The sequence below is a fragment of the Equus caballus genome, chromosome 6 (assembly GCF_041296265.1).
Source record: "Equus caballus isolate H_3958 breed thoroughbred chromosome 6, TB-T2T, whole genome shotgun sequence".
NCBI lineage: Eukaryota > Metazoa > Chordata > Mammalia > Perissodactyla > Equidae > Equus > Equus caballus.
Window position 1 is genome coordinate 51536568 of NC_091689.1, and position 25435 is coordinate 51562002.

The following is a 25435-nucleotide window of genomic DNA, read 5'->3' on the forward strand; positions in this document are numbered from 1 at the left end:
CTGCACAGCAAAGGAAACCATCAACAAAATGAAAAGGCAACCTAACAACTGGAGGAAGATATTTGCAAACCATATCTCTGATAGGGAGTTAATATCCAAAATATATAAAGAACTCACACAACTCAACAACAAGAAAACTAACAACCCAATTAATACATGGGCAAAAGATCTGAACAGATATTTCTCCAAAGAAGACATACAGATGGCCAACAGGCACTTGAAAATATATTCAACATCACTAATTATCAGGGAAATGCAAGTCAAAACTACAATGAGATATCACTTCACTCCTGTCAGAATGTCTATAATTAACAAGACAGGAAATAACAAGTTTTGGAGAAGATGTGGAGAAAAGGGAACACTCATACACTGCTGGTGGCAGTGTAAACTGGTACAGCCACTATAGAAAAGAGTATGGAGATTCCTCAAAATATTAACAATGGAACTACCATATGATCCAGCTATTTCACTGCTGGGTATTTATCCAAAGAACATGAAAACACAAATGTGTAAAGATACATGCAACCCTGTATGCATTGCAGCAATATTCACAATAGCCAAGACTTGGAAGCAACCTAAGTGCCCATGAAGGGCTGAATGGATAAAGGAGATGAGGTATATATACACAATGGAATACTACTTGGCCATAAAAAATTGAAATCTGGCCATTTGTGAAAACATGGATGGACCTTGAGGGTATTATGCTAAGCGAAATAAGTCAGAGGGAGAAAGTCAAATACTGTAGATCTTACTCATAAATAGAAGATAGAAACAACAATAAACAAACACATAGAGACAGAGATTGCATTGGTGGTTACCAGAGGGGAAGGAGGGAGGAAGGATGGTGAAAGGGCTGATTAGGCACATGTGTGTGGTGATAGATTGTAGTCTTTGGGTGATGAACATGATGTAATCTTCACAGAAGTCGAAATATAATGATGTATACCTGAAATTTATATAATGTTATAAAACAATGTTCCACAATAAAAAAAAGAAGTAAACATTTCCAACTTCAGCTGAAATTAGGGCTTAGTGATTTAATCAAGTACATAATATTCATTGACAAAATAATGGTTCCCCACTAGAGTTTTTAAAAGTTTATTGCTTTCAGCTTCATGGTGATAATCAAGTCAGAGGGCTAGGGTCAGAGATGATTCTTTCTTATAATTGTTAACTTCATCCTTTAAAATGTTCTGCTGATTTTTCCTGTGTCTAAAATTCTCTCTTCCTTTGATCTCTCATGGCTGTTCTATTTTTTTGCCTTTGTCTATTTAAAATTATCAAATAATTTTAATTATAATTTTCAGAAAAATGTTCTGACTTTCCTGTGATAAACACTAGAGAAGATATTTTTTTGTTTTCATTCTTTTATCAGTAGCTTTTGAATAGTTTTGATTTTGTATTTACAGAACAAAAGCTGTGAGGTCTATCTTGTTCCATTAAATGGATCAGAGTAGTAAATCAAGAGTATTTTATGGTCTAAAACAACATTCTAAGGTAATTTAAAATTTTTTTAAATGTCAGAATGAAATGGTCTATTTCAGTCTTTATTCCATCCACCCAGCTTTCTCTCCTCTCTTCTATAATAGATTTTTCTATGGAGTTTTTAACTGTACATGTCTTTTTAACCAGTCAGTGGCATTACTTTTTTAATAAGAGAACCACCATCATGCAGAAACACCAAAATTTCCACACCATTATCTCTCAGATATGTTCATATATGGTGAGCACTTGGAGCTATTGCTAGATTATTATGACATGATGACATATTTAATTCCATTATTCAAACTAATAATCTTTTCAAGCATATGACAATATTATATGCTTCTAACAAATAGCATAAACACTAATATTTATGTCCAAAACAAATAAAAACAGTCCACTAAATTAAGCATAATAAGCTATCCTCCCAGTCTTCCAATGTATTTGCTACCTATTTATTTGTTTTAATAACTTATAGTAAAGCAAAAATTTCATAAAAACTATTACAGCAAGGTTAAGATTAAGAAAATTCTACCCATTAACTTACTTTTTCTTTAAAAATGGTGAAAAAATCTGTATTATTCAATTTTAACAACAAAATACCTAAATCTAGCATGAAAAACACTGTTCTGTATAAGTATGATTTGAAAACTACTAGTTCACACTATTCTAAGTTAAACTACATTGTCAAGTTTCAACTGGACACTGTATCCAGGTGGGTATTTGCTCAGTTCCCAGCTGTGCGGGAATTTTTTTTTAAGAAAACAAATACATTGGAAAAACAAGATTGGGGGAGGGGGAAATCAAAGCAATAAAGCAAATCCTAATCGGGATTCAACATGATTAAATGGTAAATATTTCAATTCTCTTTTCCATTCATTAGCTTGGAAATATCGAGTTTAGCTGATAAATCAAAGATACCAGAAATATAATCCACCTTTTGGAAAAACCCTGGCCACGTGAGGGAAAAGACTGAGTTTTCTTAGAATAAATGATTACTGTATTCAGTTTTCCAGAGCTATATCCAGAAAAACAAAATTATGGTAAAAATTTAAAATAGCAAATGTCTGCTTCTTCCCCACCTACCAAAACTAATGTTAACACATAGTATGGAAGAGCAATGCTCTGTTTCATTATGCGTCACTTTCCTCCTACTCTGCCCCCACCCCACCTACCTCCTTGCTGTTCTTCAAATAAACTATGCTTTTTTCTTGCCTCAGAGTTTTCACACACACAGTCCTTCTCCTGGAAGGCTCTTCTCCTCACTCTTTGTGAGGCCTTCTTACCCATCTCTAAGGTCTCAGCTTTAATGCCATTTCTTCAGGGTGGGCCTCACTTTATACTCCCTTCTACTGTCCTCTACTTTTCCTTCATAGCCCTTACCACAATTTGTGATTAACAAATACCCACACAAATATGTATATAATCTCTTACTTTCTAGACTGTAATCAAAAGCTGTTTCTGTTATCTAACACCTACACAGTGTCTGGCACAGATGGCCTTAACACACAACTTTTAAAAAATAGTTGAATAAATAAATATTTTATAAATTTGACTTCAATGAACAGCCAAGAAGCAACAATGAAATTCCACAGGACTTTATCATTTTGTGCCAAGCCACTCCACCTCCCTCCTCCCTACTGCCGCTTACCACCCATTTAAATCCTGATTGGTCCTTATGGTATTCCCTCAGTGCAAGGATCATTGTTCAGTTGGATGACTCATCACGACTCCATCAGGAATCTGACTTCTACAAAACTTTAATTGCCAGTCATCTTTCCTACAGCAGCCGTAAATGTCCCTCCCAGAGTATTCTTTAATATCACAGATCACACATTCTACTGAATTGTCATCATCATGATATTTCAGTATTTTGAAATAGTAGGAGACCACTGTCATCATCCAGAAGCTCACACAAAAATGATGACTTTATCATTTTAGTCATGTGGTACTTGCACCACACCATCATCTCTAGCCATGTCTGCTTTGCAGTGTGACTGACAGACTGAGCTTCTCTTCTTGGCCATAGTAGATTTTAAATTAAAAAGATATGAAAGCTTCTAGGATAGGAAGGGGAAAAGAAAGGAAACTGACATTTATTGAGCACATAATATGTGCCAAATACTGTACAAAGACATACTCTCATTCAATCCTCACAACAACCCTGTGAGGTAGATATTATCCCCATTTTACACATGAGGAATCCCTTTTGTGACAATGTAGATTGTCTCTTGAATTTTTCTATTGACATTAATTTCCATTTAATTATTTTTATCCTCTCTATTGTAGAGATTTTGGCAGCCGTATACTAAAAAAGCCTACTTTCACTCAATAAATATTAATTTAATGAAATGTTTCACAGTACATCAGTACATAATTGAAAATCAGAAGCTACCATCTTTCCATCTCAGTATGTATCCTTTTTTAGCCCTTGTTAAAGACATTCTGGCTTACTAAGCATTCTTGCTTGGTTTCCACAGTTCCTATTTATTAAATACACACATAGTATATTCATCACTGACCAAACTGACTCTTAGGCTCAGTTTCCATAGTCTTATGGAGACCAGGAAGCTAGCCAATGAACAATACATATTGAATGTTCTTTATCATGAACTGACCCCTCCAGCTTCTAGTTAAAAGTAGTACCAACAGGGTACCACTCTCTCAGAATTAGATAAAAGGGACCATCTTTCTCTTATCTATAGCCAATAGAAAACTCAGAAGTATTCCTTCATTATTCTCCTCCAGCCCTGCATGAAGAGACCAGAACTGAAGAAGTTTATGTACTTCCTCCTCTTTCTTTTTGAAGGATGAACTTGGTCCACATCTATACTCCTTAGCAAATAAAACCTTTAATTTACTTTTTCATCAACTTCTTTACTGGCTTTCTATTCCCTCATTTGATTCCAATTTCTCTGGACCTTCTAATAGTTGAGATAAAAGCATGCTTCAGGAGGAAGCTAGCCTGTGGTTGGAGGGACCTGCTTATTTGTGCCATGCTTCAACAAATACTGCAGATTTCTAAAACCTCCTTTGCAATGACATTACCCACCATTTCTACCCTGGGTCTTTAGGATTGGTACAGCAGAAATGAAACTGTATTTCTCAGTCTCAAGGTCATATGGTATGTAGAGCCTCATCCAGCATCATTTCAGGTATCTAGGGAATATGTAGGGGAAGATCCAAGATCCATGTCCCATTTCTCTCTTTATGTCCCACTAGAAAGTCTATTCTCTGCTCTTGGAGGAATTGGTTCCAAGAGTTTACGATCACTCATAAATGTTTCTTGTCCTGGGATCTTCAAAGGATGCTGTAGCTGTAGGAGAGGCTCTCCACACTGATGCCTGCTACAGCTGCATACAGTTCAGGCACTACCAACTCTGGTACTTGCAACACAGCCTTGTCATCTGCAGTTCGAGCAGCAGTTTCGAGGCGTGAGTCTAGCTCTCTAAGTGAGGGACGGCTGTCCTCACTCCAGCGCCAGCAGGACTTCATAAGACTATACCTGAAAGGGAAACGAGAAACTGACTCCTTGACAAGGGAAATGTTGAGGAACATGTCTCCTTTCCCAGCAAACCTTAACAAAAACACCCTGTAGTTCTTTAATCTACTTCTCATTGTCCTGTCTCATATTCTTCCCAGAGAATAATATTCCTTGTCCTCCTCTTAATACTAAGTCTCTTAATATCATCTTCTCAACAGGACCCTTTTTATAATAGAAATGACTGAAGATTTCTCAAACTACAATCAGTATGACAAAACAGGGTTTTTTTCATTCTATGCCAAAAACTCTTTCAGAAGTTGTGTTCTTATCTTTAGATATTACTAACTTGCAGCATTCCAGACCATTGCTATAACTTATCTACCAGTACAAGCTACATTACAGCCAGGAAAATAAGAAGTTATGGAATAATATGATTCATAATAATTTTGGATAATGTAATTAGATGTTTCCTTCCATTAAGCCAGGTCATTTCCCTCCTTTATTATTTAGCTTCTCCAGGAAATTGCCTTAATCTAGATAAAAGTATTTACTACCTTTAATCTGTCTCTTTTCTTCAATCCAGTTTACCAAGAATTTATAATGTAGTCTGTTTTCAAACACTGTTCATCATGTCTCATCTCTGTTCAAAAACCTACAGTGGTTTCCCACTGGCTTCTCTACCACATAGGCCTTGCCTAATTGAAACCATCTCCTCCAGCCAGTGTCTTGCTATGCCCTAGATGTGGTCATGAACACCCAACCCTGTCTTTGCTCATGCTATTCCCAATTCCTTAAATATCATCTCCATGATCATCATTTCCTACAGGTTTAAGGCTCAATTCCTCTATGAAACCTTCCCTTATAAAGCTCAGCCCACACTGTGCTTCTTCCCTCAGACTTTAGTGCTGTACCCTGAGACTTTGAAAAAGATGCTACTTCAATAACACTGCTAACATTTACCAAGAACTTATTCCATCAGTCATGGCAGAGGAACTTAACCTGCATTATTTCATTTTAGCTTCACAATAACTTTGGGGTAGGATTATCATTATATCTATTTTAAGATAAGTAAATAGTGTACAGTAAAGCAGCAGGACTAGGACTAAACATGTGTGTTTTTGACTCTATGAGATGAATCTGAGCTTTTAATCATTCTACTTGTTGCCTCCTACTTTGTGTTGATTTTCATGTTTCAGATATCTCCTCATCCAAATGATAAGTTCTTCAAGATCAGGTACTTTATCAGTTGTGTTGCCCCATATCAAGGATAGTCTTTCACACATAGAAAGCCTACAAAAAATATTTGTCAGCAATTTCATTCTAGTATACCCAGCCAGTATCACTATACTCTGTGTGTGAGTGGATATATATGTGTATGTGTGTATATACATATACACATATAAATATACAGTTATGATATTTAACATTTATAATATGTTCAATACAGTAACTTTATTATTGGGAAACCCAGGTGCTAGAAATTTACCCTTTCAATGATGAAAAATTTACAAAATGGTAACAATTTTAATAGAAATCTATATTAATATTATTATATTCTCTCCTGCCTTCTTATAAATAATTTAACCTTTTTAAATGTTCTATAACAATTCCTTTTTGTACTTTATTGGTTTTAAAATTCTGTGTGTAATTGAAGTATAACAAGTATTGAAGTATACTTGACATAATATTACATTAGTTTTAGGTATACAAAATAATGATTTGATATTTGTATACATTATGAAATGATCACCACAATAAGTCAAGTTACCATCTGTCACCATACCAAGTTATATTTTTCTTTTTTCTTGTCAGGATAACTTTCAAGATCTACTCTCTTAGCAACTTTCAAATATGCAATACAATATTATTGACTATAGTCATCATGCTGTACATTATATCCCCATGACTTAATTTATTTTATAACTGGAAGTTTGCACTTTTTGATCCCCTTCACTCATTTTGCCCAGCCTCCAAGCCTTCTCCCCTTTGCCAACCACAAATCTGTTGTCTGTATCTATGAGTTTTGTTTTGTTTTATTTGTTCATTTTGTTTCTTAGATTCCACATAGAAGAGAAATTATACAGTATTTCTCTTTCTCCATCTGACTTATTTCACTTAGCATGATAACCTCAAAGTCCATCCATGTTATTGCAAATGGCAAGATTTCATTCTTTCTTACACCTGAGTACTATTCCATTGTGTATGCGTCTTCTTTATCCATTCCCTGTGTGCAATTTTTAATTTTTTCATTTTCTGCCTCTACATTGGTTCACCAACTGACATTACTGCTGACAATATTGAATAGTCCTTTTTCTGTCTTGCTAATTTTTTCCTTCCTCCTTCTTGTGGTTGGCTTCTAATGTGCTCAGAGCTGGGAAAACAGATAGTCAGTAATTTTTAAAAGTTAAATATTAAATAAGAGCCAGTGAGTAACTCTAATGCAATGTATTTTATGGCAGCTATATTAGAACTGCAACTGGCAGTATCTGACTGAGACTATTTAGGCAAATAAAACACTATTGTACTTGCATTGGATTTGGTTGGCTTCTTACTTATTGTGAAAGCTTCCAGAGGAACTGAACTTTATCAAACTTAGATTCCTAATTTAGTTCTCAGTAGCTTCCCCAACACTGTGTGTGTGTGTGTGTGTATGATGTATGTATATGATATATGAGCAGACATGTTTCACTGCATAGATTTGGTCTAAAGCTGTACATTACCACATAAAGGACAGCTGGGGATCATCTTGGCCACTTTGAAAAGGGCATGATTGATGGGGAGCAAAAAGCATTTGGAATGAGAAAAGAGTAGGCCTTTAAAAGCCACTTACATAGTGTGTGTGCAACTACTGGGTCTCTTCATGATCTTCCTTCTTTGTAGATGCTGTAGAATGTTGGTAGGAGGGACTTCAGGATATGGTGGTGCCCCTGTTTGTATGGAAGGAATGACAGTAGCAAGAGAACTTTAGGGTCCTCTAGAATATAAACTGTAACTAACACTTCTCTCCATCCATCTGAGCTAATTGCCTGCAAAACGTATAGCCATAGGAAAAATACTAGATACAATACAGCTGCTCCCTGGTGATCAAGTAAAGATATAACTTAAAGAATTTTGGAAAAAAGGTGTTTTGGGGGAAAAAAACTGATACTTTAGGAGACTGTTGAGTCTTTAGGAAAGCAACAAAATAAAGCAAACTGAGAAATAAGACTTGCCCTCCACTCCCCAAATGTGGGAAGGTGCTGTAGTTTCTCACCAAATGATTAATAAGTCTAAAGACAACATTTTTATGTTCATGTAAGATCACTCTTGGAATCATTCTTTGGATTTCAAACATCCTTTGGACTTGGTAAAGTATTGGGGAAAAGAAAGAAGGAGAAAGAAAACAAAAGGAAGTTAAAAGGAGAGGGAGGGAGGAAATGGGATAGGGAGACAATCATGACTTTATAAGACTATTTCAGAAATCAGGCTTGGATTCCATGTCAGCCCAGTTCAAACTTCAGAGATTGTACTGAAACCCCTTCTCATAGCATTTGTCATCTACCACCCAATAAACATACGTGCATATTTGCACACAGGGTACATACTACTTTGGGGATCCTCCTCACCTAGAGTTACCATCTCATAGAGCAGGATTCCAAAGGACCAGCTGTAAAAGAAACAAAGCCATTTACTTAAATTCTATCTCTGTCTTTCCTAAAGAGGGCACACTTAAATATCAGAGGCCTTCAACCTGTGTATGGTGATGGATGATAATTAGTCTTTGGATGATGAACATGATGTAATCTACACAGAAATCAAAATATAATGATATACATCTGAAATTTATATAATGTTATAAACCAATGTTAACTCAATAAAAAATAAATTTAATTAATAAAGTGAATAAATAAATATCAGAGGCCTTCAGTAAGAACCCCATAAAGAATGCAATAAAGGGGAATCAAGGGTGTCTGATAAAACAAGCAAAATAATATTGCCATTAGAAAGCATTTCTGTCCAATCCCCCTAGAGTCTAATCTCTGTGAGTACTGGATTTATGTCTTCTATTCTTCTATATTTCAGATTAATAGATTTTTACTATTATTTGCTAAATTGTGTGTGTTTATGCAAATACTCAAACTCATTCACCCAAACATAAAGAAATTCCCCTCTACATCTTTTTTATCCTTTCCATTCCTTCCCGCTGAAATTCCAGGCTTTATTCTCAGCACAAGGCCCAGCGAGATTTATCATTTATTGATTATTTCCTCAGTAGATCTAATTGCCCAAGCCTGGGAAAAATATTAACAGAGTAAGCTTTATACATAATTGGAATATGTATTTGCTTAAGCAATATGATTTGAGAGATGTATATTTCAGTGTTCTATAATATCATCATTAAATGAGCAGTATTTCCCAGTTAAGCTTATTATACCCAGACCTTTATTGAAAAGCAGATGTCAGTGAAGCAGCAACGGAAGTCTCTTAACTGACTCACCACATTAACTGCTGTTCTAAATTTCCTCTGCTGCTCGTGACATTCATGGCTAGTAAGATATTCTATATTACATCTATGTCCTCTGAACAACTGAATTATATGCTTACCAAAAGTCAGTTGTGATTCATTACAGTGCTGTTTATGCCAATCATATGTGTAACTGCAATTAGGTAAGCAATTAAATATTATGTAAGCTGATTAAATATAAATGCAAAGAAGTATTTGTTCCTTGAAAACTAGGTTGAATGCTTTGAAAATATTCCATAAAAATAAGGTGCTAAAAAGAAAGTGTTGTCAAATTGTGTGGGTAAGACAACTGTAGAAAACTGGGAAAAATAACACAAAGTGTCCACAGTCAAATTGCTTCACGATTGTTTTCAAGTTTCTTTCTCTACTTACAATCATCCCAAACTGAAACTTAAAATAATTCATTATGGATGGTATTTATACAAGAAGTACAACATATAACTTCATTTAGCAGGTCTATACTTATGAAAAAGGCCTTGGCCTTCCTCCCAAAGATTGATAAATAAATATCCACATGTATTTTAAGTTAAAATAAATTATTTGCACGATGTATATTTCTTTTTATTTTAAAAATTCCTGGTTTTAGTGAATTTTTGATTAAGTGGACCCACCTCCTTCAGATAAAAGGGACTCTACTAGATTAACTCCTCAGATATTGGTGTGAATAATCTTCATTTTTCTTTTTACTATCCTAATTAAGGCCACTAATCTAATGCAGAAGGACTACTTCAAAAGGTACTAAAAGGGATTGCAGCCAGATGCCAGATATGAGCTCTGTCACATCACACACGTTTCCGCTTGAGAGGCTGTCTGACTTTTAAGTGGAGATTTCATTTGTAGGCATAACTGACAACAGATGTGGTCATGTCCAGGGACTAGAAGACACCTAGGTCAATAAGGGAAGAAATACAAAGGCCAGGAACAAACCATACATGTCTCCTCTGATGTCAGCTGGTCTCAGCAGAAGCCGTTCTGGGGCGAGCCACTTGAGAGGTACAGTGTGAGTAGAAGAGAGGGCCCCTTGAGTGTAGACTTCATAAGCCAGGCCCAGCCCACAGAGCTTAGCAGTAAGATCACATTGGATCAGGATATTCCTGGCTGCCACATCCCCATGGAACAGTTGCTTATCCTGGAGAAATGCCTGTCAACATAAGATCAAAGATGGATCAGCTGTCTGAGGTCACAACTTGGGTCACACACAAGGAGAAGCAGTCCTAGAAATCCTCAAAAAGACAAGGACATTTTCCACTCTCAACAAGTCTCATTAATAATGACATATTACTTCCAAGTCATGATAATGAATAGACATTTTTGCATTGTGTTTAGGACTATCAAACTGAACAAATAATCCAACTAACATTAGTACTGGGTTTGGAAAGTATAATCACCTACCCTGTGTCAAGCCCTGACCCCTGCCTGATTTCACATTCCTCTCAGGTAGGATGCAGCTAGACACTGGAAAAGAAAGTAGGTTTCAAGTTTCTAGCAGCAGGCCCCCAAACAAGGTGATACATAGTAGCAAAACTGGGTGTCATAATAATGAATTTATGTGGAGCTTTATGTCATCTCATTTTGTCCCTAAAATAACTAGATGAGGTGAGTTAGGGAAGTATCTTTTAGATAAATCTAAATGATTACACAAGGCCACACAGTTATTAAGTGGTAGTGACCAGAACTAGATATTCTAATTCACAGGAAGCACTGCAAATTCTGTTAATAATTCTCAAGCCAGGCTTCAAATCAGAATTACCTGAGAGTTTTTTAAAACATAAGATTTTCACCCAGATTTACTTAACCAAAATCCAAGAAGAGGAACCTGGTAGTCTATATTTTTAAGAAATATCAAAATGATTCTAGCACAGCCAACAAAACATTTGAAAACCATTGCACCTGATGACATAGATTTGCTGGAGCCATTTCCCCTGACATCAAGCTATTCAAGGCATAAGGAGAAGTTGAAAAGCTATACATGACTGAAGAGCTAGAGATTAAGGTCTATGATTACTAAACAAGAATAGTATGAAAAAATAAAAGGTCAGGGTAGTAATTTCCAATCATTGATGATGAAGGAAACAGTAACTAGCAGTTTTCTGTCTCTGCAAAGGTTTCAGAACAAAGAAGTTATACTATAATGAGAAGTTAAAAAAATGTATTGACTTTGAGTTTTTTAAAAGGAAGAAAAAATAGTATGATATTGCCTTGTAACTCGTAACTTAGGTCCCTAAAGAATGCATCAATGTGATCGATGCATCCCTATGGGGCACCTCTGCAATTATGGTTCAGAATACAATGTAGGCTGAATCCTGACACCTTAACTTTATCAAGGCACATACCAACTAGGCCCTCCATACACTGTCAGTAATATTAATTTATATTATGTGCTCTCTCCCTTGTTCCATGGGATCTTCAACTATGACTACTGCTCTTTTCTCACCTCAATGCTTCTTTTTCTAAGATTCCCCTGATTCCATTTAGATCCATGGTATATTTCACATCTCAAGGTGGCAAGATATATCAAATACTTAAAGTAGTAGCTTCATAGAGCCCAGATTTTCTATAGCAAATGCTATTTTAAACACAATCACCTAAATAATTTCATAGACATAGTCATTTAAATTTCCTGAGTCATTCTGGTAAAGGTAAATTTTTTATCAAACCCTGAGTTCTTTCTCTTACCTGTTCATTTAAATTGGTTTAAAATGAGGGAATGATCTCACTGTTACCCCTTCTTATTCTTCTTCTCCCACTTGTTCCCTGTTCTTTTTTAAAGTATATGTTTTTTCCCATCACATTCAGTATCAAAGCTAGTCTCCAACAAAACATGTTCTGAACTAGTATGTCTTATTTTTCAGGTATAAAATTGTATACTTCCTTCTGGTTCTGTAGCTTTTCACCCATTCAGTTTCTCTTCCCATATCTTCTCCAAACTTGCTTCCCTATTGGCCTCTTTCACATCTATTAGTATTAGTGTACATGGGGAAGTAAGAGTATCAAGTAAATGGACATACAGCTCTTGGCCCTTGTGTTTGAACTTTAAGACTGAGAAACCTTTTAAAACTCTTCCTGTTCCTTCTAAAAACCCTAAGTTGACTACTTTCTGCCTAAAATTACCAATCTTATAGTATATTATCTAAACAATTTCATAAAGAAAGAACTGAAAATAATTTATCAGTGTTTGAGCCTCTGTCCCCTAACTTCCATCTGATTTTCTTAAAATATATACCTCTCTTGGGAATATAAATATGAGAAATATGACATCAAATACCAGGCTAAAAAGAAAAATCCCCATCATCTGTTGTCATTTTTCCCAGCCTTACCAAAGCTGAAAGGACCTGTTTCCCAATGTAATATACTTGTTTTTCTGTGAGATCATAAAGAAGGCCCTCCATGGTCATCACATCCTAAAGAGACAGAAAAAAAAGCATTATGTCAAAAAGACATAAACAGATTTGAAAAAAAAAAAAAAAAGTGGCAGAGAGGCCAGCCCTGTGGCCAAGTGGTTAAGTTCAGGCACTCCGCTTTGGCGGCCCAGGGTTTCGCCGGTTTGGATCCTGGGTGCAGACATGGTGCCACTCATCAAGCCATGCTTAGGCGGCGTCCCACATAGCACAACCAGAGGCACTCCCAACTAGAATATACAACTGTGTACTGGGGGTTCTTTGGGGAGAAGAAGAAGGAAAAAAAAAAAAGAAGATTGGCAACAGATGTTAGCTCAGGTGCCAATCTTTAAAAAAAAAATAGTGGCAGATATAGTCTTAAGTGCAGATATCAAAGCTAAGGAAAAGATACAAAACATAGAGACTATAAGATGCAAGGACAGAATGATATGAGATATTCTCAGATATGCAAAGAAGTACAATGATTTATTGGACTGAAAAAACAATAGTGTAGATGAATAGCAGAGTGAATAAAGAACAGAATAGCAGGTAAGAAAGACAAGTATATATAAGATTATTCACTGCATAAAGCAGTAATTTTCCTGAGGCAGTGCGTGTGTGTGTGTGTGAGAGAGAGAGAGATTAATTAAGCATATTAACTCAACACATCTTGACTTAATGCCTACTATGTGCCAGATTCCATCTTAGGAACTCAGAATACAAGACTGAACAAAATATGGGACCGGCCCTGTGGCATAGTGGTTAAGTTTGGCATACTCCACTTCAGCGACCCAGGTTTGTGGGTTCAGATCCCAGGTGTGGACCTACACCACTCATCAGCCATGCTGTGGCAGTGACTCACATGTGAAGTGGAGGAAGATTGGCACACATGTTAGCTCAGGATTAATCTTCCTCAAGCAAAAAAAAAAAAAAAAATAGAAAATAAATGGATGCTGCCTTCTGAAGCTTAACATGTGGCAAACACATGTGAATTAGAATCTAATATTCGTATATAAATATATGGTTATATATCTATATGCACCATGAAAGAAACGTTAAAGAGAGCATATAATGGGGGGAAAGAGGTGATTCAGTCGGAGGAGCAAGGAAAGCTTTTGGTGAGATCGGAAGGATGAGTGGACACTGACTATACAAAGAAAGAACAGAAGGGAGAAGTTTGGTGTAATGAGAAAAGCATGTGAAGATAATCTAAAATAGAGAAGCATAGTAGTTTTGAAAAATAGAAGCTAATGAGGTTAGAGCACAGAACAAGTTGCAGATAGATAACCTCTTTAAAAGATTTAAAATGCCTAAAGACTTGTACATTGTCCTATTTGTATCACCAAATGGAAGACATTAACAGGGTCCCATTTTCATACACATTCAGTAGTAAAGTAATCAGCATATTTAGGTTTGATTAATGTTGTTCATTAGCAAGTGAGGAACCAACTAGGGAGACATGTAGCACTTCAGAAAGAAGAGTATATAAAGAAGTATGGAAATTGCAAGAAAAAGGACTTGCACTTTGGCCCGGAAATTTCTGAACATCTTAATTTTTTAAAATATGAGTTTGAAGTACAAAAACTTACAAGCTGAATTTCTCCTCAAGTCAGCCCCGGCATACTAGGGTGATGTCACAGAATGGAAGACACACTTAACACTAACAACAAAATTATAATCAGTACTAACAATGGTTATGTTGTTATGTAATTATCATTATAACAGCTACCATTTTGAGTTTTTCCTGTGTACCAATCACTGCTATGTTTTTACATACATAATTTCTTTTAATTTTAATAATAATTTATTATTATTCTCATTTTACAGATTCAGAAAACTCATACTCAGAGAGGTGACTTGCCCAAAGTCACATAGCTAGTAGGAGGTGGAGACTAAAGTCCATAGTTTAAATCTGCACTGCCCAATATGGTAGCCATTAGCCACATGTGGCTATTTAAATGTATATTATTTAAAATTAAATAAAATTAAAAATTCTCTTTCTCAGTCACATCAACCACATTTCAAGAGCTCCATAGCCACATGTTATTAGTGGCTACCATATTGGACAGAGCAGATATAGAACATTTCTCTCATAAAACGTTCTGTTGGACGGTGATACTCAATCCTTCTCTTACGCTATTATGTCTCCACTTTGTCATTTGTCAGGCTAATAGACATGTGAACAGCTATTCAGTCAGGTCAAGGTTTTCCTTCCTAACACCTCTACCCTACTGCTCACCCGGCGACAGGTCCAGAGAAAGCTGAGCAGGTCCCCTTGGGCCACATCCTCCAATACCATATAGAGTGGCAGTTCTTCTGTGCAGCACCCTTCCAGCTGTACCAGGTTCTTGTGCTTCCCCAGGTACTGATAGAATTGGATTCGCCCTAAGAAATCCTGCACCTCTTGGAGGCCAGCTGGTTCTGTGGAGGACAGAAGAGCTATGAGCTGTGAGCAGTCAGAGCATCACCATTAAAATGGGAGGCATGAGGCAGAAAGCAACCTGAGATGACAAGCCTCAAGGCTCCAAAGTGGAGTGAGTGTAGATAGACAAAAAGTAAATAGAAAGGGAACAAATTAGAAGACGATCCTCAATGCCATTGATCTTTTGTCAAAGGTAATATAGAATCATAGGTCTTAGAAGTGGATAGGCTTTCCTCTACCTAAATAGACAAATGTTCTGTTCACACTAAAGTATTATCACTGTCTAAGCCTTTTGATTAATGTTCTTGCTTCTCCTATCCTCGTTCTGTTTTACGTATCCATCATTACTAGTCTATATCATAAGTATCAGCAAAAAAAGAAAAAAAAAAGAAATACAGTATCAAAGAAAGACATCAAATAATGAAGAAATGACCTCAAAATCCTGATCCAACTAGTAACCAGTATGAAAAAATCAGTTCTAACAGCCTCGATAGGCAAGGCTGAGCTAGGGAAAGACCCCATGAAGGACATTTCTGTTTTGAGTTTTCACTTTCTATTCCCTTCTTATTCTGCACACAATTATGACCATAACTATCAGTTGATTAACATCTTAATGTCTGCAACGCCTGTTAGCATTATTCACTTTTAGGGGCTCACAGTGGAAAAGTAAAACGGAGAAGGGACGTCTGACACTTCTTCTTTTACCTTTTAAAGCCTTGAGGACAACACTCTTGGGCTTAGCAGGGTCCCCAGTGTACATCTTGGTTCGATAGATGGTTGCATAACTACCATTGTAGATCTTCTCCAGAATATCAGAGAGTTGCTCCCGGGGCACTTGCAGCTTAGTTAGGGCATGTGTGGTAGTTTGTAGAAGGCTTTCCAACGATGTCTCCTTAAGTGGCACAAACACACTTTCTCCATGTCCTGCTGCTTCCCAGCTTAGGCTTCTTGATGGAGGCATGGGGGCAATGCCTAGAACAAAGAGATGATACCAACCATCTTTTCCCTACCCTAGGGACTCCAGGAAAGCAGAGCCTGGAATAAATTGGCAAGGAAACTTCTTTAGTAATTTTTTCTCTGGCCGATGTGGGGATACCTTCTGATGCTTCTCTATGAACCAGCGTCAATATCAACCTTTTACAACTTTTATAATAATCTCAAGACTTCTAATACAACTCAAGATGGACCTCTAGGGAGTGGCAATGATATTTCCTTTCTGTTTTCCTCAGGATTACAGTTCAGTATAAGTGTAGTAGGGAGCTAATTAAGGAAGTTCTATATAAGCACTCAAACCACAGATACCTGAAGGTGGTGGTAACTGCCAGTGGGGACTATCATTTAAGTCAATCAAATGGCTTCCAAAGTTGGAGGGGAGGTATGGATAACTACTCAACTCTAAGTAAGCTATGGTTATTCTTCCTCCCTCAAATTGCCCCCAAAGTCAAATTATTCCATGTTTCCTAGAGTCTCAGTCAAAAAAGTCTTTTGGTACTTTCTTAGCTAACTTTTCTCCACTGGAAAAGAAAGATTCATTTTTCTTATTAAATCTCTATTCATTCATTAATTCATCCATTCATTCAACAAATATGACCTCCTAGATGCCAGGCACCATTCTAGGCGTATAGGAAAAATCTGGATTTTTATGAAGATTACTTTCTAGTGGTAGGAGAGAGGAACCTATAATAATATACCAGGTGATGTGCATTATGGAGGAAAATAGGGGAATAAGAAACATCAGTGATGCTATTTTATGTTTGAAGGTCAGGAAAGGCCTTTCTGATAAGATGACATTTGAGAAGTACCTGGAAGCAATTAGAGAGCAAACCATACTGCTATTATGAAGGATATTATAGACAAAGGGAACAAGAAGTGAAAAGGTATTGAGGAAGGAGTATACTTGGCATATTTGAGGAAGAATAATAAAGTCAGTGCAGCTGGAAAGAAGTGGGATAATTGGAGAGTTATGGGAGATGAGGCCAGTGAGGGCCCAGATCATGTAAGGCCATTGAAAGAATTTTGTCTTTTTTCATTCTAAGATGGGAAGCTACTGGGGCAGGTTCAAGCAGAGAACTGACAGGACTGACCAGTGCCTTAAAAGAACTATTCTGCTTCTTTGAGGAGAATAGGCCATAAAGGGATAGGGGCAGAAGCAGAGAAACCAGTTAGGAGTATACTACAATGATCTTTGAGAGGTGAGAGTGGCTTGGGTTTATTTTGAAGACAGTTAACAGGATTTGCTAAAGGATTGGATATGGAGTGTGAGAGAAAGAGGAGTCGAGGACATCTTCACAATTTTAGGTTGAATACATGGAAGTCTAGGCTTGCTATTTCCTAAAAGAGGGAAGACTATTGGGGGAGGACATTTGTGAGGGAATTTCAGGAACTTCATTTTGGACATATTACATACGAGATGTGTATTACATCCAAACCGCAAAGTAGATCATTTAATATAAGAATCTGGAGTTCAAAGGGGACTATAATCAGAATAGAGAAAGCATTTGAATCCATAAGACTGAAAATGAGATCATTTAGGAAGTGACTGTAGATTTAAAAGAAAAAAAAAAGTGTTTCAAGAAAGAGGAAGTCCAAAATTGCTTCAAATCCTTTTGACAGGTCAAATAAGATAAGGACTCAGCATAGCTGTCAATAGTGATCTTGGAAAGAATTGTCTTGATGGAGTGGTGAGGATAAATGCCTTATTTTAGTATGTTTAAAAGAGATTGTGAAAATTAGAAGTAGTGAGAGTGAGTTTAGACAACATCTTTGAGAAATTTTTCTGTAAGAGTGAATTATAAGACAATTGGGATAAAATTTAGGAAGGGATTAGGGATCGGTCACTATAGAGTTTCATATCACAGTCAGGATTTCTTTTCCTTCTTTTTACTCTTAGTTTCATGTATGAAATGATTCTCTTTCATTTTATGCTCAGTGATACTCCAGAGCAGCATGTTATTATCTCCTACCTAATGCTTCAAAGACTATTATGAAGGATAACCCTTTTCATCATATATTTCAGGGGCACAGAGTAGGGTTAAAATGTTTTATACAGTAAAATGTCATCCTTCAAGGCTGGTAACAAAGCCTTGGGCTTTACCCACTAGGTCTTCCTCCCCAATCCATAGATAGTCATATGGCCAAAGATTTGATATTGCAATAGGACAAAGAAGACAGAAACAGGCCACATGAGGCCTCTTGCCTAACCTTCTTTCAGGTAAAAAGCATATATTGAGATTCTACTCATGACTTCCTAGAGAGGAGGTCACCTCCCTTTCAACTCCATAGGAGGGGACCCATATCTCCTTTCCCATTGCAGAGACTTTTAGATGTGGATCTTATTTTCTGGAATCTGCATCTTCTCTGAGCCTCTGCCCAGCCCCAGTTTGAGCCTTACCTCGGAGTCCAGAAGACTGTTGTTGAGCTCTTTGTTCTCTGATAAAAAGCCACAGGATGACCCCAAGAAGGATGAGGAACACGCCAACCAGGAGGGTTGGGATGATGATGATTTCATACTGATGCTCCTGGACAACTGGGTAAGAAATCAAGCAGGAAAAGAAGAGAATGAAGAAGCAGCCTAACTTGTCCACACAACTTCCTCTACCCACTAGTCCTCAGCTCATCATACATGAAGTGATCATCTCTTCCTTCTTCCCTTCTACTTCCATTCAGTAGAACCACTATTGGAAGCAACTGTTTAATCAGAAACCCCAATGTCCCTGTTTCTTAGCTCATCAAGTGTGCTCATGGTCTCGTCTATCATTTTTCCTATTGAGATGGAGGAAGCAGTACATCTGGATCTCTGGCACTTGCTCCCCTTCATAGACAATAACCTCTAGTGGCCATTGTCCTCTTCATTTCTGCTAGAAATCAAATCACCTTTATCCTAGAATCTATTCAGATCTTAGCCTCCATCATCCTAAAATCAGAGGATAGACATCTGTGGTATCCATACTTACCACACAATTTGTCACTGAGACTGCATTCCAGTAGCTTTCGTGTCATGCCCTTCTCATCTCCCATTGCCAGACAGCTGTCCACTTCTATGCTTGACCCACAGAGAATGCACAGAGCATGGCTGAGAATAATTCCCAAGGATTTAGTCGCTCTGAAAAAATAAAACAGAGCACACTCAGAATTTTAAAATATTTTTACAGATCACTAGTTATTAAGTACATGCCTACCTGGAACTCTCTGAGCCATCAATGCATCTCTATCCATCTACCTGATTTTCAAGCTGGAAGAACATTTTTTTTTCCTGGCATTTTTTTCTTTTCTATTATACAGCAAGTACAGCCCTGATCTGATCTTATCTTTTCATGCTGTTATCTCTTGAGTTATTTTAAAGGCTCCTCTCCTACGCAAGACTCCTGCTACAATACCCAAGTTCATGTTCACAGCACCTGTCTGAGAATTTGTGGTCCATGGGTTATGTGGGAAAGATCTACCTCTCCTACAGTCCTTCAGCAGGGCTAATTTTCTTTTGCTGTGTTGTCACTTATTTTTTAAACAAAACATTTAATTTCATTTTTAAAAAAAGTTCATTCAGATAATGAATAAATAGTTGACAGATTTCAAGAGAGATGAGCTATACATTTGCTTTCTTTCTCTGAAACATCCCCCCACTTCATTCTCACAACCAATGAACAGACAGCATCTATCAATAAAAACTATTTAATTCTGCAGCTCTCAGAGCTCCTATGAGCTTCCTCTGCCCATCATATTTAGATAAACACAGGCACTCACTCTTACCAATATATAGATTGAAGGAAGTGTCAAAAGCAAGCCATCTTCTTTCTCTCTTAAACAGGAAGGAAATATATTCATATGGTTCAAAAAGAAAAATACAAAATGGTATACCATAAAAATCTTTCTCCCATCCCATCCTTCTTCATTTATTCAGTTCCCAATTCTCCAAATAGACTATAGTTACTAGATTCTTGTTTACCTGGACAGATATTCTTGACTGCCACCTTTAATTCTATATAATCAGCAAATATTTGAAATTACACCTCCAAAAACCTGGCTCGCTCTTTCTGAATAGAACTGATGTTACCACTCTTCCATATACCTACAAAGTTTATTTTTCCTTTGGTTAACAAGAGTCTTCCCTCCTTCTATGATCTGCAAAGCCTACTTCTTTAATTCTGATTGATATGAAACAAAATATGCTGATTTTCCACTGTCTAGGTATCCTAAATATGTGATCTAGTTTAGTGATTTGAAAACAAGGTAAAATTTTAAAAATCAGAATTGTAGCTTATATGATACGCTATATTGTACATGTGTTACATTAGCCATATTATGCTGTCTTCTATTACATGTTGTGTTTTATTATTGATAGCCACAACCACAATGTTACTCATTGAGGCAGAGTCTCTTAGTGCCTGAAACACATGTGTAAAGAAAGCTCCCAGCTCTAGCCAAGAACCCTTTTTACTACTCCTGGAGCTCCATGAGCTTGGGGGCAGGGGAGGGGGAGAGTTAAACAATTCCCCTACAACTCGTAAGAGAAACAGATGTGCGGCTGGTTGACAGAAGCCCAGGTAAACAGAGGAATAGCCAGAAGGAGGAAAATTGCAGCGAGGAGAGGAAGATTCTTATCTGTGGGTTTGTGCATAGCAAGGGATCTATGAGGTCAATGAATAATAAGATAGCAAAGTCCATCTCATCTAGTTTGCAAGCCAAAAAGGCACGGTGAACGGTAGTTGAGAAAGTTTCCACAATTCCACAGGACCACATGGAAGGAAAAGCAACAGTAGTTGGGCAAGAAACAGAGCCTTGAGAGGACAGAGCAAAGGAGAAGCTCTTAAAAACAAAGCTTTAGCTCAGGGAGGAGAATTCTAAAGCTATTTGAAAATTTCTCATTGCCATTCTTCTTATTTTCCTTTCCTCCTACTTCCTTTTCAGGGCATTATCAGACGTAATTATTTTCATTCAGGGAACAGCCAGTTAAACAAGTTTGGCCCTCTGGGAGTAGGTTCTGTGAGCATAATCTGTCTTACCATAGTATAAGTGGAAGAAAGTGTCAGCCAGCAGCCAGCTCAAACTTGTGAGCTCTGCCCAGAAACCACACTACACACCCACGAATACATACTGAAGGAAGTCATTTAAAGCCCTGTGGGCACATGTCACCACACAGAACTGCTCATGGTGGGCCACCCTCAACTGTAGGCACATGGCCAAACATAGCTACACCCAATGACTCAAATCCACGTTTATAGCCTTGCACCTGGATATCATACTTATTACAGAGCACTCACCTTTGGATACAATGTGACCTTCTATTGCATTTTCTGAACAAGGTTCTTACCATCAGTTTTATTTGTGCATAGATAGTTTGAAGATGCTAGGCTTATTAACACCTAAGAGTCCAATGAATTGGATGCTGGAACAAGGAAATAAATGTATAGTGTGGTGAGGCTCACTCAATAAATGGTTTTCCAGCTGTTTGTACAATAAGCTCTTTAAAACGATTACCGTTTGGCTAGAGGCATTTGGAATATACCAAATGAGTCTAGAATTTTTAAGGTATACACACGAGGCTTACCCACATACCCATGAAAGCCCACACAGGAAAGCTTACCACACAAGCCCACCAAAGCACTCATATTAGATGTTCATACTCACTTGTGAGAAAAATATTCCTGTCTGCATCATTTTTCTCCCTGCAGTTAATATTCACACCACACGATTTTGCCTACCCACTCTGTGGCAAGTGGAGAAAAGGCGTGCCTAGATGCCAAAACCTTCTCAGATGACTCTTCCAATGAGTTAGATTGTAACCCATCTGACTATTAGAAGAATGTTCCTGACCATTTCTATACAATGTGACCAGTACTCTGTCCCTTTCAACTACATCTAGACAGTTTTCTCACTGTGTTAAAATATATATGTTGGCTACTGATTCTTTTCTTAACTGTACTGTCAAATCCTTAAGTATAAAATGCATTATCCCACGTGCCTATCCTTTCATGCCATTGTTTCTCCAACTATTTTTAAAGGCTCCGCTCCTACCCAAGACTCCTGCTCCAGTGCTCAAGTTCATATTCGCAGCACCTGCCTGAGCAATTGTGTTCCATGGGTCATGTAGGGAAGATGTACCTCCCCTACAGTCCTTCAGCAGGGCTAATTTTCTTTTGCTGTGTTGTCACTTATCTTTTAAACAAAACATTTAACTTCATTTTTATACAAAGCTAATTCAGACAATGAATAAATAGCTGGCAGATTTGAAGTTCTTTCTTTAGTGCCATGTATTACTAAATTCAGGGCATTAGAATCAAGGGTCCAGTGAAGTTGTGAAATTGTTATTCTGATAACTCTATTTGACGATTGGAAAATATGTACATAACTTGCCTGTAGTTTACACATAGCTACAATGCCAAATCTCTTTAGGCGGCGCTCTAATTAAAACAATTATTGCCTTACTTGTGGTTATCATTTCTTTTTTGTTTTTCTTCTCAGTTGCTTCTGACTTTCTGTTAGCATATTAAAAAGTTTAGCTTCCCTCTTGATTTGAGAATCTAGAGGGGGAAATAGCACAATGAAAAAGGACATACAAACAGGAAGAGAATGAGAGTGAAATGGAAGTGAAGTCCACCCCAGATCATTGCAAGACTGCAGTCTGGAAACCATAGAAATTAATGATTGTAATTAGACTTGAACTAAATATTAACTCTCCAAACTCTTACACATACTCACAATACAAGCATAATGCCATGCTGCATCTCTGCATGTGTTTTATTACATGCAAAGACAGTTCTATTTGCGACAATAATGCAACTTTCACGAGTGACAATTCTGTTCAATTAGCACAATATGGTATCCCAGATACAACCAGCAAGTTACCCCTGAGTGTCCAAAAGAAACTCTTCTTACCAAAATACATCTACAAATAGAACTTTAAAAATTAGATGCATTCTCTCGTACTTCGCCTATCTGTTGTGAGAAATTCTTTGATTGACCTACATATAACATCTGGTCCTGCTTCCATAAGATGTGATTAAATCTGTTATGCCAGCCTCACCCTCAGTCTTACTACCTGCACATCAACACAAGTGGATCTGACAGTCACGTTCTTTTTATATATACAGGTGGCCCACCTGCCACAATGCCACACTGGGTAAAGGGAGTTATTAATAGCTGTGGGCTATGGGGCAGAGGACACAAAGACTTAAAGTGAGGAGGGCAAAATACATGGAGGTAGCCCCCCGAGACTGAGTTAGTCTGCCTTCACACTAATCACTCAGCCTTCTCTTTTCCTCCCCCTTCATCTTTAGCCTTGGGCTCTCTAGCCAAAAACCTCATTTAATGGAATGAACACATTAAGTTGGAAATGAGATAGAAAAGAACTGCTCAGATCTAGAGGATTCCAGAATTACTTATCTGCAACATTCTGAAAAACAAGCTGTCCTTCCTGCTTTCACATCCAATAAACACATATTGAGCAACCACAATGTGCCAGGTATTATGCCAGGCACTTTCACATGAAGGAGGAAACTGAGGTTCAGACAGATTAAGTTCTGAATTAGCCAGGGTTTAAAAAAAATACCAATTAAATGATAGAGCAAGGTTTCCTACCCAGTCTTTTAATTACAAACCCAATATTCCTTAAATTACTTTACTATATGTATGTACTTGTCTCTCAAATGGACAAGACCAATAGTGTCAAGAAGAAATGATGTCAGAATCCAAACGAATCACGGAAACAGTAATGCTACAACCAAATTTCACCAACTAATATACCATAATTTGGAAAAAATAGGTGAGTAGAATCTTCCTATTAGTGTGTTCTCCTAGGTTTAATGGGGCACAGACAAGGTCTGCATGTCTGTCTTCAAAATGTATTCTGAAAATAAGGGTAGAATTAGAATTTCTTTCCAGTACTCACCAGATTATGAATCTTGGGTCATTTTCTTTGCTTGCTCATTTTCCTGGATTTAACCCCAATCCTATTTCTGTCTTCTGCTGTTTGAGGGAAAAGGGCCTAGTTTCCAAGACTAACAATCTTTCACTGGGAGCCTAAGGGTCAGGAAGGGGCCAGAATTCCCAGGAGACACAGCACTGGCCTAAGAATTAGGATCACCATGCTCCATCTTGCAGGGCCCAGGCTCCACCTTTCTACTGAAGCAAACTTGTGAGAGGACAAAGAGTGAATGGAAGGGCACACTCCAGAGGTGACCCTCTTTAAATCCAGAGAATCAGACTAGCATAAGATAACTTGCCTTATGCCCGGTGATAGCTCCTAGTGTGGATGAGGCGGAGAGAAGAGGAGGTTACCCAGAGAGAATCTCTTGTCCTCCCATTCTTCTCAGGAATGGAGGGATTGTGATTGTTCTGATCTCCACCCTCCCCCATCCTCCTAGAGACCCAGGGCCTGACATGCACTTTGAGACGGTTGGAAAAGAAGCTCTCCTGTGGTGCCTGGGAGTCCTGATCCTGTTTAAACAAAGATCTTTTGACAATAAGACAGCATTATCAGATTTTATTGCTTCTTATTTTTACCTCTCTGCAGGAATTCCTGAAATACATATGACAGACAGTAGAGATAAGGAAGCCTAATTTATATCTTGGCTCCTCTTGAAAAGTCTGCTCTGTAGAGGAGCAAAGTGATGGCAAGACAGACAGGTCCCATACCATCTAACAAGGAACGCAGTGCTCACTAACACTACAAGCAGCATCAGATTTTAAAAATGATTACAAAGATGACATTTTAGTTCCCTCGAGGTGTTATACAAATTCAAGACATTTTATTTTTATTATAATTATCATTCTATTTTTCAGGTTTCTGATTCCATAATCCTCCATCTACCACATTCAAACTTCAAAATCCCAGAGATAATATATCTTAAATTAGATATTTTCCAGCTGATTATTTTCTCTTCCTGGGAGTATTAATCAACAACGATTTCCCCAGCCTGGAATAAAGGCTATCAATAAGAGGGAAAAGCCAAGAACACACAATTGCCACCCACCTCTAAACACAGAATTATCTCTGATCCATCTGTGTCTCCTCTCTCCTACCTGATTAACACAACAGAAGACGCCTGCACGTGGGGCTTCTTTCAAACACCTCGTTCCTAAGGTTGTCAGTGATATTGCATTTCCAAGAATCAGTCCCCTTCTTTGTTACTCATCCTGCTTGGCTGTTCCTTCTAAAGGGGGACTTCTGG

At 37.5% G+C, this 25435-nt stretch overlaps 1 protein-coding gene across 7 annotated transcripts in view; it reads right to left on the minus strand.

Moving 5' to 3' along the window:
- Positions 1 to 1022: 1022 nt before the first annotated feature.
- The window catches only part of STYK1 (serine/threonine/tyrosine kinase 1), a 40217-nt gene continuing 15804 nt past the window's right edge, over positions 1023 to 25435 (minus strand). For 4 of the 7 annotated variants that reach the window (XM_070269900.1, XM_023643124.2, XM_070269899.1 and 1 more), the window contains 9 exons: positions 19223 to 19371; positions 18661 to 18795; positions 15975 to 16241; positions 15087 to 15268; positions 12788 to 12871; positions 10403 to 10611; positions 8572 to 8612; positions 7797 to 7893; positions 3549 to 4987 (listed from right to left, as the gene is read on the minus strand). In XM_070269900.1, coding sequence (XP_070126001.1) covers positions 4783 to 4987; positions 7797 to 7893; positions 8572 to 8612; positions 10403 to 10611; positions 12788 to 12871; positions 15087 to 15268; positions 15975 to 16241; positions 18661 to 18795; positions 19223 to 19286 — 1284 coding nt within the window. In that variant the 5' untranslated portion in view covers positions 19287 to 19371 and the 3' untranslated portion in view covers positions 3549 to 4782. Of the gene's footprint in view, positions 4988 to 7796; positions 7894 to 8571; positions 8613 to 10402; positions 10612 to 12787; positions 12872 to 15086; positions 15269 to 15974; positions 16242 to 18660; positions 18796 to 19222; positions 19372 to 20015; positions 20065 to 25435 lie in introns of all 7 variants that reach the window. The other 3 variants (XM_023643125.2, XM_070269897.1, XM_001500326.5) reach the window with 3 other exon arrangements.